Source organism: Geotrypetes seraphini, chromosome 7 (assembly GCF_902459505.1).
Source record: "Geotrypetes seraphini chromosome 7, aGeoSer1.1, whole genome shotgun sequence".
Taxonomy (NCBI): domain Eukaryota; kingdom Metazoa; phylum Chordata; class Amphibia; order Gymnophiona; family Dermophiidae; genus Geotrypetes; species Geotrypetes seraphini.
This window is the reverse complement of record NC_047090.1, coordinates 175,125,040-175,145,243: the sequence shown is the minus strand read 5'-3', so window position 1 is coordinate 175,145,243 and position 20,204 is coordinate 175,125,040. Positions and strand designations below refer to the sequence as shown.

Genomic DNA, 20,204 nt, shown 5'->3' with positions numbered 1-20,204 from the left:
AGAAAGGCTCTCAAGAGGGGGGTGTCTAGGATTGCCCCAATGACTGCAGATGTTGAGTTGGAATGAAATGTTATTTGGGGAAGTTGACTTCAAATCCTACAGCCTGAAGAAAATAAATGGTCTGAGATGTTGCTTGGACCACTTGCTGAGACGACAGAGCCTTGATCAACCAGATAAGGAAAGACTTGAAGACCATGTGAACGGAGAGAGGCAGCCACCATTATCAGGCACTTTGTGAAGACTCTGGGAGAAGATGCCAGTCTGAAGGGAAGAATCTTGTACTGGTAATGACAGTGATTGATTTGAAACTGGAGGTACTTCCTGGAAGCCGGATGAATTGGGTTATGTGTGTAGGTTTCCTTGAAGTCCGAGAACATAGCCAGTCATTCTGATTGAGCAGAGGATAAAGCATGATAAGAGATAACATCCTGAATTTCTCTTTGAGTAGAAATTTGTTGAGTCTTCTTGGGAACTAAGAAGTAATGAGAGTAGAATCCCTGCCGCTGCTGAAAGGGAGGAACTTCCTCGATAGCATTCAGCAGGAGAAGGGATTGCACCTCCTGAAGAAGAAGGGAGGACTGTGCAGGGTCCAAAGTAGACTCTCTTGGAGGATGGTCTGGTGGAAGGGTGTGGAAATTGAGAGTATAATCCTGATGAATGATGTTGAGGACCCAGAGATCTGATGTGATGAGCTCAAAGCAAGCTATGTAAAATTGAAGACGGGCTGAGGCAAAGTTTGTAGAATGGTGACGGCTACGTTCTGAAGGAATACATCAAAAAGGCTGAGGAGCCTTCTGAGGAGCAGGCTGTTGCTTTTGCAGCTGCTGACGTGGCTGTTGCTGTCTCTGTCTTCCTGGTTGTGGCTGAACAGGAGATGTGGATTTAGCAGCAAATCTTCTTTGATAGGAAGATTGTGGCTTGAAAGGACGAGCAGGAGGGGGTTTCTTTTTGGGTTTCACCAGAATCTCCCATCGGGTTTCATGCGTGGACAATTTCTGGGTAAGTATCAGTAGAGTCACCAAAAAGTTCGTCCCCCCAGACAAGGAGCATTGGCCAACCTGTCCTGATGATTAACATCCAGTTCAGAGACTCGAAGCTAGGCTAGACGTCTCATGGCCATTGACAGTGCTGCTGCCTGGGAAGTGAGTTCAAAAGTGTCATAAATGGAACGAACCATATACTGCAGCAGGTCAGCCATGAAGAGTTGAAAAGCAGGAAGCTTACCCTCTGGTAGGTATTATTGGAACGTAGTGACCTGCTTGATCAGATGTTTCATGTAGAGAGAAAAATGAAATGTGTAGTTACCAGACCAGTTGGCAAACAGACAATTTTGAAACAGTCTCTTGCCAAACTGGTCCATAGTCTTGCCTTCTCTGCCAGGAGGGACAGAGGCATTTACACTAGTCCCCGAGGATTTCTTTAAGGTAGATTCTATGAGGAGAGTCTCATGAGGAAGTTGGGCTTTGTAAAAACCTGGAATAGGGACTACCCTATATAAAGAGTCCAACTTAAGAGGAGCCACTGGAATGGTAAGTGGCGTTTCCAAATTCTTGTAAAAGATCTCCCATAGAATGTCATGAATAGGGAGACTGAGGAGTTCCTTAGGTGGTTGATCATAATCTAAAGCATCTAGGAACTCCTTAGACCATTTAGAGTCAGCCTGAAGAGGAATAGACATGGTCTCAGACATTTCTCTCAAAAATTTAGAAAACAAAGATTTCTCAGTCAGAACAGGAAGCTCTTGAGAAGGTTGTTGAAGAGAATCCTCTTCTGAAGAGCCATAATGGTCAGATAGAACAGGCTCTGGATCTGAATCATCCAAGAGTTCTGAATCTCGGGTCGTTCGATGCCGAGGAATCGGCACCGACGGTTGAAGGTGTTTCAACTTCTGCAAAACTTTGCCTGACCTCACCAGTGTCGAGTCAGGAGATGTCTTGAGTTGAAAAAGACCGGTGCTGGTGACTGGTAGGTGTCGGTTCCTGGTCAAGCAGTGACGGCACCGATGGAGATTCTTCTACTGGGTCAACTGGCGTCGAAGGCTCAGACCAGACTGGCACTGGTGGAGTCGGGAGCAGAATTTGTAACTGGTCCCATAACTCATCCCTAAGCAACTCCTGAATCTGTTACTTCAAAGTATGCACCAGTACCTCTGGCTTCTTTGCCAGTACCTTCGGTGTGGTTCTACGCTCCGGCGATGAAGAGGCCAAAGTCAAAGCAGTCATCCAAATCGGAGTGGAACATTTTTTGGGTTTCCTCGAGGTTGACAGGACTTGGCTCACTGCTGCTTTGACCTGAGGCCCAGAGGGGGTAGGGGAAGGCTTCCTAATCGGCTTACCCACTATGAATTGCGACACTGGAGTCAACGTTGGTGGATCCACCCTTGGTGTCGTCTTGGTCGGTGCAGTCTTGGGAGTCACAGACGATGTCAGAGATGAACTTTGCTCCATGTCCATTGCAGCGCCAAATAGTAGTCATTGCTGAAGTAACCTGTTTTTTAGGGTGCGTTTCTGAAGGGACAAGCAACGGGAGCAAGAATCGGCACGGTGCTCGGGTCCCAGACACTGCAAACATCAGCAGAGAGGGTCATAAGAACATAAGCATTGCCCCTGCCGGGTCAGACCAGGGGTCCATTGTGCCTGGCAGTCCGCTCCCGTGGCGGGTCCCCAGGTCCATGGCCTGTAAGTGCTTCTAACCTAAAACGTTCATACTCTATTCGCCTAATGTCCTGTAAGTAACCCTCTATCTGTACCCTGCAATCCCCTTCGCCTCCAGGAAGTCATCCAGTCCTTTTTTGAACCCCAGTATTGTACTCTGTCCTATCACCTCTCCTGGAAGTGCGTTCCAGGTGTCCACCACCCGCTGAGTGAAGAAGAACTTCCTTGCATTTGTTTTGAATCTGTCTCCTCTCAGTTTTTCTGAATGACCTCTTGTTTTTGTTGTCCCCGCTAGTCTAAAGAATCTGTCCCTCTCCACCTTCTCTATGCCTTTCATGATTTTATAAGTCTCTATCATATCCCCTCTCAGTCTCCGCTTTTCCAGGGTAAAGAGCCCCAGCTTGTCCAACCTTTCAGCATATGAAAGGTTCTCCATGCCCTTTATCATCCTTGTTGCTCTCCTCTGGACCCTCTCGAGTATTGCCATGTCCTTCTTAAGGTACGGCGACCAGTATTGGACACAGTACTCCAGATGTGGGCGCACCATTGCTCGATTAACGAAATGGCCCAAGCACAGCAACCGCACTTTTTGAAACCCGTCGACGGACAGGACATGGACGGGAAGACAGCCATTGACAAATTGAACTCTATGGCGAAAAGAGTCCATAAGGCCCAAGAGGGCTAGAGCCCATGACGGGAAAATAAAAATAAAATATACTGGGGGTGGTTTTTTTTTTTAAGAAAGAACAAATAACGTAAGAAAACAAATTATGACAAAAAAGTCAGAAACCGTGAGAGTGGGACGGCAAGCGAAGAAAAAATTTACTTCAACAGAAGCTGATGCGCGTCTTACTAGCTTCGCAGAAACTAGAAAACTGAGGAACCACATGCCCTATGTCGGGCGGGAAGGCACTCACGCATGAGCGGTTCGGGCTATCGAGAACTTTTTAAAGTCTTAAAGTGGTCTGTACCGGGGCTCTGTCGGTGATGTCACCCATACATGAGAATATGCTGCCTTCTTGTCATCTTGATTTATACAGTGCCTTTTATGCAAATACGATGCCAATATACCTTAAATACAATTACTTTTAGAAATGTGCATATCCAACCAGTCTCATTACTACTAAAATATAGCTGGGTAAACTAAAGGCAGAAGGAGACAGTGTGGCTTGCCAGAACCACACACACATTAGGAGACAGGGAAGACTTACCCCCTCTATACGAAACTGCAATAGCAGTTTCTAGCACGGGGAGCCACACTGAATGGCCCGCACTGCTCCCGATGCTCATTGCGTTCCTATGAGCGTCGGGAGCATTGTGGGCCTTTCAGAGCGGCTCCCCGAGCTAGAAACTGCTATCATAGTTTTGTAAAAGGAGGCCTAAGTAATATTTAAAGAGCTTTTCATGACTTGTAGCTTAGTACTTCTAACCACTAGACCGATGTCTGACCTGAAAGCCCATCTCATTTTTAAATGTATTTACCAGTATATGTAGGCCTAATACTGTGTTTTGGCCACAGTATACTCTAGGCTTGAATTAAATATAAAAAAAGAGGGTAAGTGTGCAATTTCCAAATTTGGCTATTTTCAATTTATAAAAAAGGAAAGAAAGAATTAAATAAACTGGTGCTTTCTAGCAGAAAACCTATTGCCAAACAGTCATACTTTTAATTAACTAACTAATGCGAGTTCAGTCTCTAATTTGAAGCAACTGACAGAGATATTGGTTTAGTTTCAGAACATGCATGGATCATATTACTTGTCAAAGTAAATCTGTCTTCTTCTTCGCAGCTCTTCTGAAGAAAGTGACTCAGATGCTCGGGGTCCTGATGACCGAGGAATGTTTTCCGATAAAGACTCTGGAAGCTCATTTCTGGGACCCCCTGGAATATAAATATTTCACTGTATCAAATAATTCAAGATAAAAACTTAAACTAGTGCTCTGTAAGTAATTACTGGACAAAATAAAGATAATGTAGCATTATATAAACATAAATAACTTTCTACAGAAAAAATGCAACATTTCAACCTTTAGCAATACAAAGATTATGATTACTTTTGTATATGTTTTGAAGAACATTAGTATAAGAAACTCTTTAAGTTACCTGGCGGAAGATTCCCTTTCAGCATCTTTCCTACCTTGCATACTAAGCTGAATAGCCCTTCGAAGATCTGCTTCTTCATCTTCCATGTCGATTTCCTGCCGACTCAGGGCAAGTGCTTTCTGGAAATTCTCTTCATCTTCATCGAGCATGTTGGTCCCATCATATAATCGGCTGGCTTCTAATATTTGTTCCAGGTCTACTTTCTGTTCCCTGGGACAGTATATAATTACAGTCACTTATTTGTTCAACAGTTTCAACTAATTCTAGAATGTCTGCATCCCATTTAGAAATATGTTCCAATACCTTGGGATTGTGGCTTTACAATTACAAATAAATTGAGGATGTCATCTGATTTTAATCCTGCACTGAGAGAGTACCTTAAACCCCATTTCTCTTTACAGAAAAGCACATTAATGTATATTTGGATTGACTGATTATATTACTGATATCATGAGTTTCATTCATTGTCCTGCTGAAAAAAATCTTAGTATATTTTGTACAGGACTTGGCTTTGATCAATAAGGAAAAATTATTTCTTACCTTATAATTTTCTTTTGTTTAGTCCTACCAGACCAATCCAAAATTAGTGGGTTATGTCTGTTGATCATTAGATGGAGACAGAGAAAAGGTTCTTTGTGAGTTGTCCCTTAAGGTTATTGTGCAGCCATAGAATTTCATTATTTTGAAAAGCCAAACAATGAATATATTTCTGTTCAGTACTAGTCAACACCAAACATCAGTATAATGAATACCTACACTAACACAGTAGGCAAACTCTCGGTTGACATACAGGTTTTTACTGAGTCAGGAGGTGTGTGAAATAAGAAGCACAAAAAATGCAGCAATGAAAGCTGCCAAAAGAGAGGAAATAAATTCATTCAGGGTGGGTTTCTGGACTAGTCTGGAAGAATTAAGAGGCTGTGAGATCAAAACCCGTGCTGCTCCACTGCCCCAGGTACATCAATCAGACTGTGAGCCTGCTGGGACAGATAGGGAAAAATGCTTGAGTACCTGATTGTAAACCACTTAATACACCTTGCCCAAGTGGTATATCAAATAAGAACATAAGAATTGCCGCTGCTGGGTCAGACCAGTGGTCCATTGTGCTCAGCAGTCCACTCACGCGATGGCCCTTAGGTCAAAGACCAGTGCCCTGAGTCTAGCCTTACCTGCGTACATTCTGGTTCAGCAGGAACTTGTCTAACTTTGTCTTGAATCCCTGGAGGGTGTTTTCCCCTATAACAGCCTCCAGAAGAGTGTTCCAGTTCTCTACCACTCTGTGAGTGAAGAAGAACTTCCTTACGTTTGCACGGAATCTATCCCCTTTTAACTTCAGAGAGTGCCCTCTCGTTCTCTCTACCTTGGAGAGGGTGAACAACCTGTCTTTATCTACTAAGTCTATTCCCTTCATTATCTTGAATGTTTCGATCATGTCCCCTCTCAGTCTCCTCTTTTCAAGGGAGAAGAGGCCCAGTTTCTCTAATCTCTCACTGTACAGCAACTCCTCCAGCCCCTTTACCATTTTAGTTGCTCAATTCTCTGGACCCTTTTGAGTAATACTGTGTCCTTCTTCATGTACGGCGACCATTCCCTTTCTTAGTGTCCATACTAGAGTAGTCCAGAACTACTGGGATGTAGCAAAGCAGTGTTCCCAAAAAGGATGGGACTATAAGTTTAAGACAAAAACTGTCCCATGTCCTTTCACTCCTGAAGAATACAGTGGAAAAAAGGGAAGGAGGAACTGATCCCAAAAATTAGGAAGAAAAATTACAAGTAGTAAACTGGAAACAGTACCCTCTATGCAAATAAACAAGAGTGTCCAATACGAAAAAGGAAAATTAATCCTTGGAAATTGTAAGGGTTCTCAACATATTTAGTGCCAAGAGTGCGCTATTCTGACACAGAAGTCTAAATGACAAATACAGGAGCATGGATAGGGAAGCAGACACTGATTCATTTATCAGCAAGCCTGAAGAAAACTGAAAACTGTCTGAATAATAGTAACAGAAGGACCATCTCCAGAACACAATGTCAGGAAGATAAAAATAAATGCTGCAACTGAAATAAACCTCACAAGATCCTAAAGGGGAAATAAATCCCTTCTATGACAATAAGAGAGAATCAACTAGGAAGCCCCAGGGTTAGATGGGTATACTAGTCGATATTACAAACAGTTCTCGGAACAGGTGGGGCCTCTCTTAGTTCGGGTGGCTAATGGAATCTCTGTTGGAGGTCAGTTGCCGGCTACAATGGGAGAGGCTGGAGTGACCATATTACCCAAACCTGGTAGAGATCCGTCATTATGTGGGTCTTATCGGCCCATATCATTGCTAAATTTAGATGCAAAAATCTTGGCTAAGGTCTTAGCTTTACGCTTGGGGAAGGTTCTGCCCTCCCTGATCCACCAGGACCAGGCGGGATTTATACAAAGGAGACAGGTGAGCGATAATATAAGAAGAACCCTTAATTTACTTTGGGAGGCAGGCATTGGAAGGGAAAAGGTGGTATTGATATCGGTTGATGCCGAGAAGGCATTTGACCGGGTTCTCTGGGGGTATTTATGGGATGTTATGGAAAGGATGGGACTAGGAGGGTTGTTTGGAGGATGGGTCCGGGCCCTTTATGCTGCACCGAGAGCCTGTTTGCGAATTAATCAATCTTACACTGAATTTTTTCCCATCTTTAGGGGAACTCGGCAGGGATGTCCACTCTCTCCGCTGTTGTTTGCAGTATATCTTGAACCACTAGCTTTGGCCATTAGACATCACTTATCATTGGTTGGATTTGTCAATGAGGGGGTGGAACATCGTATAGCAATGTTTGCGGACGATATCCTACTATATGTGGGACAACCCAAGCTAACTATTCCCCAGCTATTGCACCTGTTTGATACCTATGGACAGATTTCGGGGTTTAGAATTAATTTAAACAAAACAGAAATTTTGAATTTGACCTTGACACAAGGGGAAGAGGATGAGCTACGAGGCGTCTTTCCATTTAGATGGGCTAGTCGTGGGATTAAATATTTGGGTATCTTTATCCCCTCGGATCTAGGAAGAATATATGAGCTGAACTATTTGCCAATTTATAGACGTATTAGGGCGGACTTACAGCGATGGAATGGCCTATGGCTGTCATGGTGGGGCAGAATAGCAATAATTAAAATGAATGTTCTCCCCAGATTACTATTCCTATTTCAGACTCTACCTATAATGGTTCCTCTTAGGGACTTGAGGAGTTTGAGTAAAGATATCTGTAACTTTATCTGGCACCGCAAATCCCCACGATTATCCCGATCTTTACTGTGGGCGCCTCGGGAAGAGGGGGGCAGAGGGTTACCTAATCTGGTGTGGTACTATCAAGCAGCTCAATTGAAGTTAGTGTTGGATTGGGAACTGAGTGAACACAAATCTGGTATACAATTGGAACAGATATATAGTGGCAGGGAACCTTTGAAACACAGATTGTGGACTTCTGGCCCACGGCGAGCATGGATACAGAGCATATCTAACCCTTTTGTACAACATCTAGCAAGGGTGTGGTCCCAGATACGATCTAAATTGGGCGGGGGAGCTGTGGTATCTTCCTTGGCTTCTATTAAGTTTGAACCCCTATTTCCTGCGGGTAGCGACAATCGGGTTTTCCACAGTTGGTCTCAAAAGGGGATAAGGGTATTTAGAGATCTGGTTGGACCGAATGGTATTCTTTCTTTTAGATTACTTCAACAGAAATTTGACTTACCAGATGGAGATTGCTTTGCCTACTTTCAAATCAGACATTTTATGCAAGCTCAGGGTTGGGACACAGGACGGCCACTTGCGGGGGAAACGTTGGAGAATTTGTGGGTATTACTTCAGAGAGTGCCTAAAACACTTTCTGTATTGTACCAATATAGAAGGGGATGCTCAATTCCTAACTGTTTATTTCGGGTACATTGGGAGAGGGATTTGGATGTCCGGTTCACTGCTAAAGACTGGGAGGCTATCTGTAGGGAGGTGTATAAAGCTTCTTCCTGTGCATTGGTTCAGGAAAATGCGTATAAAGTTCTAACCAGGTGGTACTATACACCGGAACGCCTGCATAGAATGTTCCCACGAACACCTGCTCAATGTTGGAGGTGTGGCACCCAAGTGGGGTCCTTTCTACATATCTGGTGGGAATGTGGGGTCCTCACATCTTTCTGGAAAGCGGTGATTGCTACCTTAACTGAGTGCTTGGGTGAGATTGTGATGTTTTCACCACTGAGTTGCTTATTGGGATTGTATAATATTAGGGAGCATGCATGGCAAACTAAATTTCTTAGATGGGGGTTAGCGGCTGCCAAATGCCTCATTGCAAATCATTGGAAAAATGCTGAGGCACCTTCTCATTCTACTTGGGTCAATCGCTTACTATCGATGGGAAGGATGGAGTTGGCAGTAGCCAGAAGGCGTTCTGCATATGTAGTATTTTTCCACACTTGGAATAAGTTGGAAACCCTGTTGGACAAATTCTAGAAGACTACCTAGTATTGGTTACTCTGCTGTCTGCTTACTGCAAGGGGACGGGGTGGGGGGGGGGAAGGGTGAGATGTACTGGGATGGGGAACATGGGATGGAAGGGGGAAGGGATGGTGAAAATTAGAAGAAGATGTTTGATATTGTTATTGATATTGTGTTGTGGTACAACTGACTTCTCTACAATAATATCTATATTATACTTGTAGTCGCTTTTACTTGTTTTCTATGGAGTGTATATATTGTACATTTTCTTGAACATTTTTCAATAATAAAAACATTTAAATATGAAAAAAAAAAGAGAGAATCAACTAGGATGGTTATTTTTTATTTTATTTTATTTATTCATTTTTAATTCTTACAACAAGTGAATTAAACATATTATAATCAATTATCATATAACACTTGTAATTGCAATCAAATCTTCTTATCATATAAAATAAATCCCTCCCTTTTGACAAAATTTCTATTTCCATATGATATACATTCCCCATCCCACCCTTATATATCTACTACCAATGTGCTAAGATGTCTGATCATTAGAATTAGGATGGTTAACAAAATGAGATTTTCTGGTTAATAATAAAACCTAAAACAAAGAACTCGAATTCTATAAATTAGCAATCCACAATACATATAGAAAGCATCATACAGCTATAAAGAAAGAGCAGCCACTACAGATACACACCCAAAAAAAACATCCAAAAAGTGGAGAAAGAGACCTCAGAATACTCAATCCCAGCAATTAAGTCCAACAGTCCTGTTTAGGGGATACAGCATAATCACAGGTCTCTAAAAAAAACTCCACTCAAATGACATACAAAAATATCAAAAGTAGCAATACACTTATCTTCATAGCTTTATCCTGGGAAGTCCTGAAATAATCAGCACCAGACCAGTTTCAAGGAGACACTTCTAACATTCCAACTTTTTCAACATTCTCAGACCGACAGTGGCCCTGTTTCAGAAAAGCTATCTCAAGGGCAAAGCATCATCTTCTATCTGGTCAGAAATCCCAGCGATAAAAGATTCACTAACTTGCATTATAGTAATCCATATGGAATAAAATAAAAGCATAGAGTAATTGAGCAAAAACTGCTTCAGAAAAATACATTCAAACTTTCATAGCCAACATAGATTGTAAGGAAGTTGATACCACTTGAGAACAGATTATCTGCGGTAGGTATCAAAGAACATGCTCTTATCTTAAAGATCAAACTTACACAGTATTGCTTAACAGTATTTCCTCCAAAACTTACACTAACAATTACGGCATTCCTCAGGGTTCAATTTTATCACCGCTGCTATTTAATATTTATTTAGCCCCACTTCTGACATTATACCAATCTATAAGCTTTACATCCTATGCCTATGCTGACGACATTCAGCTACTTCATCCTTTAGATCCTGAAAACCCCACTGAAATTCAAGCCATTAACTCAAAACTATCCAAGATCAAAAACTGGCTCAGTGACAATATGCTGTCCTTAAGCACATTCAAAACAAACTGCTTACTTTTTCCCTGGAAGGAGGGCATACAACTGTCAACCCCAATCTGCATCGACAGTTTACCGATCACCGAGGTATCCACAACAAAAATCCTGGGCATGATCAGACAGCAAGCTCAATTATTATTAGCAAGTCAGTGTCATGGTCAGAAACTGTTTTTAAAAAATTTGGCTGATAAGATCTCTTTCTAGCTTCTTGGAGCCCTCTTCGCTAAATATTTTAATTCACTCGCTAGTTATCCCTACAATTGATTATTGCAACTCTCTCTATAAAGGAATTACACAAAAGGAAATCAGACGGCTAAAAACACCGCTATTAAAATTATTAGCAATGCAAAAAAATATGACCATATCACTCCGTTATTAAAAAATACACACTGGCTTCCCATTCCACATCGTATCACTTTCAAAATCACACTTCTCACTTTCAAAGCGCTCAAATCCAGACTACCAGCTTTTACCGATAAGCTATTGATTCTGCACACTCCAGCTAGAATTCTAAGATCTTCTCAAAATCTACTTTTTGTTCCCTCCCTCAAAACTTTTCATATGCGACGTACCACTTCATTTACCATTACAGCACCCCAAATCTAGAACTCTCTGCCCTCTTATCTGAGGGAAGAATCAAATATTGATAAATTTAAAGGAGCATTAAAAAGCTTCTTCTACAGAGATACTTTTACTTCTTTTTACAAACCCAGCGCCTTAAAGTGATTCACCCAGAAATGCCACTCAGTCAACGCACCAACATCACCTATTCTCACCAGATGCTACTTAGTGCATATGTTTTATTGTTATGTCTATATTGTAATTTATGTAAATTATGTCATCTCTGTCCTGTCTCGATTATTGTGGATGTAATTGTAACCCATTCTGGGCTCCTTTGGGAGGACAGACTAAAAAATTGAATAAATAAATAAATTAAAATTCAGGACTCTTACAATCTATGAAAAGGCAGCTCTCAACTACCCCTTAACTATTTTCTTTTCCAAAATATTGTATTTCATCCTCTACCCTCTTGTTTTCCTTCTGTCTGTGAGTCTTGTCCATGTTTTGGTTCTCATTAATTATATTAATTTTGTTCCCCTCAATTGTATTGTTTATCACCTAGAATATTAATAGGCGATTAATCAAATCCTATATAATAAAAGCCTAAGCGCACATGCGCACTTAGGATTTCGTGTTCCCTGATGCTGTGGTGTGTGATCCGTGGCCGCCAACCCGGCGGCAGGGAACATTCTGGCCACTCCCCTCCTCCCGTCCTCACTCACTATGGAAGCCAGGCAAGCTCTCTCCCTGCCCGCGTCCTCGGCAGGGAAACACCTCCCGCCCTCACTTGCCACTGCTGCCGCCGCCGCCGCTGCTGCTGATCCTCCTCTTCAGAGCAGCCTGCGATGGTGGCTGGCTTTAGCGAACCTCGCAGGCCGCTCTCCAACCTCGGTAGCACGTTCCCTCTGACGCACGGGATCACGTCAGAGGGAACGTGTTACTGAGTTGGAGAGCGGCCTGCAAGATTCGCTAAAGCCGGCTACCATCGCAGGCTGCTCTTTAGAGGAGGATCAGCCACCACGATCGCCAAAAAGTAGAGTCCTGCATTTGTGGCTGCAAGGGGACCTGGAGGGGAAGGGAAATACCGCTGCTGCTTCTGCAAAGGAAAGTGGGGGGGGAAGAGAAGGGAATGGGGGTGGGGGAAAATGCTGCTACTACTTCACAGGGACCTGGAGGGGAAGGGAAATACCGCTGAAGCTTCTGCAAAGGAAAGTGAGGGGGTGGGGGAGAGAGACAGAAAGAAATACAGACAGACAAAGGAGGCCAGGGAGAGAGACAGACAGACAGACAAAGGGTGCCAGGGAGAGAGAGAGAAAAATAGCAGGAGGGAAAGAGACAGAAAGAAAGGAAGAAAGAGACAGGAGCAGGGAGAGAGACATAAATAAAGAAAGACAGTAGCTGTATTGATCATTACCCACCATTGCAAGATAAGTTATTTCGTGTTTTGTTCTTGTGTTTACAGTGATGCAGCATAAGTTTTGTTGTTAAGGTGGGTGAGACTGTGAACCACTATGATGGTCTCTCTACGCAGCTACCCTGTGATTTCACTGGGATAAAGTTGTGGGTCTGAGTGTTCACTAGGTGCTCCAGCTGACTGTAGCAGTTTATTTATGTTTGGAACTACAAGGTGACCAATGATAGTGTTGATATTAGACATCACCTTTGATAATTTGAATTCCCTTACATAGTGTTGTTTGACATATATAGAATGGAAAGATCACTGGCGATACAGAATGGAAAATATAAAAATTTTATTAAAATATGGGAGCCATTAACATCTTTTTGTCATGATTAAATGCCATTTTTCTATTAATTATACACCACTTAATGTTGGGTGGGGGGAGGGTTTCAAGTGTAGGGTTTATGATCTTATAATGAATAATGGGCTTTGAGGGAGGGTGGGGGGAGGGTTATATTTCTATTTATAGGATATAATGATAAGTTGTTCAAGTGGTCAAATTAATAGTGTTTATTATGAATTTTTGTACACTTGATGAAAGTTTAAAAATCAATAAAGAATTTAAAAAAAAGAAAAAAAAAGAGGCAGGCCTGCTTGCCAGAGGGGGTATGCATCCCTCCATCTGGACTTTGTAAACAAGGTAAAAAAAAGGTGGGATCAGAGTGGGCATCCCTCCCATTGCTAGGGGAGAGGGGTTGTTTGGTGGCAGGAGGGAGTGGGCATCTCTCCCACTGCCGGGGATGTTGGGGGTTGTTAAATGGCGGCGGGAGGGAGTAGGCATCTCGCTGCCGGGGGGGGGGAGTTGCTTGGCAGCGGCAAAATTTTCTGGCAGGTCTGAGAAGTCAAGCCTTACATTTCTGTTAATGCCTGAGCCAATCAGTGCTCAGGCACTGAAAAGAAAGTAAGGCTGGGACAGCTCATCATGCTGGAAAAGTTTGCTCGCAAATGTAGGACAGCGAGGTTAGGGAATCACCCAGCAATAATAGAGAATTGTCCAGAGTGCTCTTTTAAATATTAATGACCTCATTGTAATACATTTGCATAGCAGAGTCGGAAACTGCTAGGAAGCTTAGAAAAGACCACGGTAAGCCATTTTGATAATCCACTGCTAAAATATATGAATGCTAAACAACTGGAACTGGTTTAGCGACCACATTAACGTTTTGAGAATCTACCCCTTAAAGTTTCAGCCCTAGATCTACCAGCAACAGAAAAATCAATAGAAGCATTCTTATAAAAATTTAACCTTTCCTGGAGAAAGTAGATAGAATTTCACTGTCCAAGTTTGTTTGCAAATTTTGATCCATTCTCTTTAGAAGCAGAAAATAATTATTTTTGTCAGAGTAAAAGATACCCCTTGATCTATTAAGGGTCTTCAATAATAATTGGGAATAAGCAGCCTTTTTTGCCTCATAAGTAGCCAATTCATAATCATCTAACAATTTTTTCCAAAGACTTATCACAATTCCTAGTTTTACACCATGTTCTTTCAAGTTTTCCTCACTTGTCTTTTCTTTATCCTCAGAATTTCAGTAAAGCACAGAGATGAAAACTTATGAAAACTAGATTTAATTACCTTGACATTACCCAAACACTCCTAAAGTTTTTCAACACCTGTATTCCAAGCTGTAGCAGCATCTTCAAAAGAATTACCAACAAGCTCAATATCTCCTGCCAATTTAAAAATATCAAACGAAAATATCTTGAAGTTGGCCAAGTCTGGATTAAACATATTCTTGACTAAAGATTTATTCCAATCAACAACTGACTTATCTCTGATAAAAAGATTAAATGAAATTAAGTAATATGCCATGCAGCTGGCTTCTACAGCTGTGACAGGGAATGCAAAACAGTCTATTACTATAGGAGTGCAATGTAAGAAAATATTTAAGAAAGCAACACCTCTAGAGCTAACTGTCACAGTCATAGAACAGAGCTAAGCAATAGAGCTTATACGAGAGTTGGCTTCTCTACATGTGAAATATAGCTGACATTTCGAGCTTTGGAATGCAGCTGGCTTCTGGAAGACATATAGCTGCTGTGTACAGCTAACAGACCTGTGGCTGTGTACAGTTGAGTTCATGTCAGTACAGATGAGTACTGCAGCATATCACTTTAGAATATAGCCTTTTTTTTTTTTTTTTTTGGGGGGGGGGGGAGCTTGCAGCCCTTGGATTGAATGTGCTCTGGGAATTAGAAGAATTCTTCCCACTTAGCAAATAACTGACTTCTAGGGAAACAAAATACAGGTTTTGTGACCCTGAGCAAGTCATTTAATCCTCTACTGCCCCAGGTACAAAAACATAAGATTGTGAGCTCACTAGGGACAGAGAAAGTACCTGCATATAATAATATATTTATGTAAACTGCTTTGGTTGTACAACAGGGCGATCGGAATCACACCCCCAACCGACTACACAGATCGCTCTCCAGCGATCCCGACACATGTGCAGCAAGCCCTACTTTTTCATGAGCCTATAGTTTTACCCGCCTTAAACCCGTGGGTTAAAACTATGGACTTGCACTGCGGGGAAGGGCAGGAGAGTCGGGGAGAATCAAGCAGAAGAATTGGGGCAGAGCAGGGCAGCAAGAGAGCAGGAGAATTGCGGCAGAGAGTCAGGGTAGAGCAGGGCAGCAGGAGAATCGCGGCAGAGAGCAGGAGATGCATTCAGAAAGGACGTGAGCGACTGGTCCCCACCAGTTGCTTGTTTCTTGATCAGCCAGCCCAGTCGGTGTTTCAGTTTTGGTTTAGTGAATCACTGCCTGCCTACTTTGTATGCTGTTTCCCCTCATTAGTGAATCGGGTCGGAGGAAAATCGGGTTGCAAAGAGGATGCAAATTGACTGATACACAATCAGTTTGCTTAGTGAATCTAGTCCTAAGTTTGGCGCTAGCCACCACGGGCAAGCTACACAGTCCATCCACCATTTGCTTGGAGACAGAGAAAAATACTGAACATTTTATGGCTTAAGGGACAACCCACAAAGAACTTTCTTTCACTGTTTGACAGACATAACCTACTTGATCTGCACTAGTCAGGTATGGACGCTATGGAAACACAGATTTAAAAATGTTGCAAAAAGAGATATTTATTAGACAAACTCTGGAAAAGCACTATTGTCCCTATTTCTCTCTTGCCCCTCCCTTTGATTCTCCCTCTGATTTTGTGCCTTTTCTGTGTTGATGACTCCTGGGTTGCACAGCAAAGATAAGCTGGTAGTGAGAGAGACTGGCAGAGCTGAGGACAGGGGAGAACACAGTTATTATTTTGTTAAGACAGCATATGTGTGTTATGGAAGCGCATGTATGTATCCAATTACATCAGAAAATATACTCGGCAAGAGTATGCATATCATGAAACATTGATTTTATATACCCTTAAATGAACGCCTATTAGAATCCCCATTCATACCTTAAATACAATATATAGAAATGGGGCACTATATTAAACAAGACTGTTTACGTTTAAAAGATGTTTGATTATTGTTCTGTGGGATTAACAAAGGAAATGCTAATGCCATAAAACAGGAGTCACTAACATAATACCCTCAAACACTGCTGAAATAAATAAACCAGTTATCACATTAACAGCTTGATCCTGGTCCCAGAAAAAAGAAACATAAGAAGTAAACCATAGTAGTACAAAAAAAGAAGACAACAGGAATAAGACTAGAGAAAGAAGAAACAGAGCAAAGAAACAGGTCAGATAATAATCTGAGTGATTTAATTTAAGTGTGCTGCCTTCAAGGAAGTTAAAAAATATTTACCTTACCTCTGCCCTTTCAACTGGTTCACATCTTCTCCTATTAGTCTTGGACGCTGTACTTGCTTTACTTGAATCATCTGCAGGAGCTGGTCTGCCTCACAATCAGGGAGGTCACCCTTAACAACAAATATAGAATAACCTGGGGAAGATACAACCATTTAACTGAAATGTGCAAGTCACAAGATATAGGATGCAGTGACACATCCTAGCAAAGGAATGAATATTAAAGAGACAGTCAACAAAAGAAGTTCATGTCATATAATGCTGCCAATTCGGTGTCATGATTAAACTGCAATCCAGTCCTGGTAAGCCAACTCCCACCTCAATGTATTCTGCAGGGCAACAAAGGCAAGAGTGCATTGTAATGGGATCCATATCTTGGTCCTCAGCTCATTGGTTATTTTACTAACATGATGCAAGGGACAGGAATATTAGCATGTTCAGAGAAGGTGGTGCTATAGCTTAGAAAATGCTTCAAACCAAAAGTTCTTATACAGCAAGAGTATAAAAGTTCAGTTCTTAAGGTTTGGTTTTCAGCATATCCCCAATGAATATGTGCTTGCAGGGATCTCAAAGTCCCTCCTTGAGGGCCGCAATCCAGTCGGGTTTTCAGGATTTCCCCAATGAATATGCATTGAAAGCAGTGCATGCACATAGATCTCATGCATATTCATTGGGGAAATCCTGAAAACCCGACTGGATTGCGGCCCTCAAGGAGGGACTTTGAGACCCCTCTGCTAGACTGTTGTGCATCTCTCAGTTTGAAGCCTCTCGGACTACATGATCATGGACTAATGAACTCATGAACTAACCAAGATCCAGTTTTGGATAAAAGTAATCACAATGACTGTAGTCTGTGTGTGAAAGTTGGGAAGTGAGTGTGAGCGATGGGGATTAGGTTCACTGACTAAATTATTCTGATATTTATTAATAAATTAAGTATTGGTAAGTTGTAAAAGTACTGTAATGAAAAGAAATATGGGAGATAAGATTAAAATTGAATTGATTCAGATAATACTTGTTAGTATTAATTATTTAATAGCTGGTTTTAAGAATTTGAGTTATTCAATGAATATGTACGAGGCAAATCAGCACACATACTAAACTTCTAATACACATACTAAAACTACACATACTAAAATTCTTTGTGATTGTACAATGCAGAACTTATGTGGAATTCTGTGCAAGCACCAGTATCAATCGCTTTCTCATTTCCCACTCCCACCTCCATTCCACAGAAACTGCAAGATGGAATTGTGCTACTATTTGGGTTTCTGTCAGGTACTTGTGGAAACAGGATACTGGGCTAGATGGCTCATTGACCTGACCCAGTATGGCTATTCTTATGTTCTTATGTGGCAGCAACAGAAAAAAGTTAATGGTTGTGCTTTGGACTGTATCTTCCTACTCTGCTGCCCTAGGCCCATTGGGTCAAATGAAAATTTGGGCCTTGGAGGCAGAGGTGAGAATGCACCAAATGCACAGCTTTGCCTCATGTTGTGCTGCGAAATAGGTATGGAACAAGGGAGGGGGGGGGGGGGGGTAAGGGGGGTAGAGAGATGAACTGAAACAAGCAATAAGTAGCTGTGTCATAGGAGTAGGATCATTAAAGTGAGGTAAGAAGCATAGGGAGGTGGCACCTGGAGCATGAGGACAATAAGGATTTGCCCCAAAGAAATTCCAGGTGTGCCATGAAAGATTCTAGAATTTTACTTTATTTTTTCTGGAGCTTGGGTGACCCTTGAGGGGAGGAATTCTGGCAAAAACTTCACTTTGGATACCAGATATTTTCCTGTTCCTTCTAAATTTGACATGCATTGAATATTCTATTTCTATGATCTATTCTGAAGTTCCTGGCGATATAATAGTTAGGGGTTGAGCCTTGACAAAGCTGAGCAGGCGAAACATGTTGGCAGTAAGATCCCTAGCCAGAGACCACACAACTTTAAGCTAAGTATGTGCTTAAAATAATCTTAAATAAGTTCAAAGCACATAAAAGATAAAAGTTAAAATATTAAATAGATACATAAGATTAAAAAGTGGGACCCGATGACAAGTTGACCCATAAATCTTAGAGCAATGAGATATCTTGAGCTCTAAGTGGTGCCGCTGAGGATCCTGATTAAGACAAAATAGTGGACAAGGCATCCACTTTTTTTGCTGATGATTTTGTAGAAGATTTACATCCCTTGGAAGATATTTATATCTATAGTGCAGATTGATTGATCTATTCATATCCATATCATACAAATAACAATATTTTTATTTATAAAGGCTCCTGAGGCAGGCCATAGAGGCTGAAACACGTGCGTGTGAAGCCACCGCACAAGACTTCGTGGGAAAAAAAAAATTCCCTTCATAAGAGTCTGTCAATGTTATGAACGTCTGCATGTGTAAGGATACAACTGCACAGACAAGCATCATTATTTGGCATGATTGGTCCTTGAAAACTAACGGCAAGCAATTTTATTTTTATTTTTAAAGCAGTAGTTATCCTAACTTGAGCAACAAAGCAATCAAGGCTTTGTTACCATTTAGATCTTCTTATCTTTGTGAACTTGGATTTTCAGCTCTGACAGAAATTAAATTGAAAAAAAAGAGAACAACTGCAGATGGTGGATGATGAAATGCATGTTTGCCTGGCAACTATCGAGCCGCGTTTTGAGTTCATTTGCACTCAAAAACAAGCACATCTATCGCATTGATTAGCAATTCTATCCTATCTACCTTAGTTTCACTGTTGTTACAATTACCCATACATAGCTTAAAGAACTTTAAATAAATAATGTAATGTAATGTAATTTATTTCTTATATACCGCTACATCCGTTAGGTTCTAAGCGGTTTACAGAAAATATACATTAAGATTAGAAATAAGAAAGGTACTTGAAAAATTCCCTTACTGTCCCGAAGGCTCACAATCTAACTAAAGTACCTGGAGGGTAATAGAGAAGTGAAAAGTAGAGTTAGAGGAAAAATAAAAATAAAATAAACATTTTAATAAGACAGCATTGATCTAAATACTTTGGAAGGTAGAAGAGAGGAGAGAAAGGAATAGAAGCAGAAGGGGGAGCCGTTGCACAGTAGAATTCTGGAGAAATTTAAATGATAGAAATAGAACAAAACAAAGACAAAAGGCAAAACAATAGATAAGATTAAAGATAAATCATAAGCTGGAAAGAAAAATAAAATAAAACTTTGTCTTCAATCCACGGTTTCAGCGTCAGTGATGAAGTGGAGCAAGTAAGTATAGGAGGAGCGATTGACGTTTCCAGAAAGGGCTTCTTCAGGGAAGAGACTTGGCAGACAGTCCCAGGATGCCTATGTCTCCTTCCCTGCGATGTTCTCCCATCCATGCATTCCCTCCCAGACACACTGCCCATGCCTCAGCCGCTCCAAGGAGGCTGCCCCAGATGAGGCCCACGGTGAATGCAGGATTCTCTCCTCTGCGGGAAAGCCGCCCGGAGCCGACAGTCGATCTTCTTAGCGGATTGCAGGGGGGGAAGAGTTCACACTCTTGGTAGGGTCTGTATGCTCTCGGTGGTTGTGGCTGGTCTCGTTGCTGCTTAGGTGTAAAAGCAGTTGATCTCCACTGCTGCTGATATTTAAAAGCAGGCAGATTGATCTCTCCAATGGACTGCAGGGGGAGGAGTTCACACTCCTGGCAGG

General features: G+C 41.7%; 1 protein-coding gene across 5 annotated transcripts in view; it reads right to left on the bottom strand.

The window, feature by feature from the left end:
• ATXN3 (ataxin 3) overlaps positions 1-20,204 on the bottom strand; it is a 98,268-nt gene that overhangs the window by 31,897 nt on the left and 46,167 nt on the right. For all 5 annotated transcript variants that reach the window (XR_004540173.1, XM_033952818.1, XM_033952820.1 and 2 more), the window contains 3 exons: positions 16,543-16,675; positions 4,793-4,968; positions 4,413-4,536 (listed from right to left, as the gene is read on the bottom strand). Coding sequence is in view for 4 of the 5 variants with exons in the window: in XM_033952818.1 (XP_033808709.1) it covers positions 4,413-4,536; positions 4,793-4,968; positions 16,543-16,675 (433 nt within the window). In the remaining variant the exon portion in view is untranslated. The remainder of the gene's footprint in view (positions 1-4,412; positions 4,537-4,792; positions 4,969-16,542; positions 16,676-20,204) is intronic.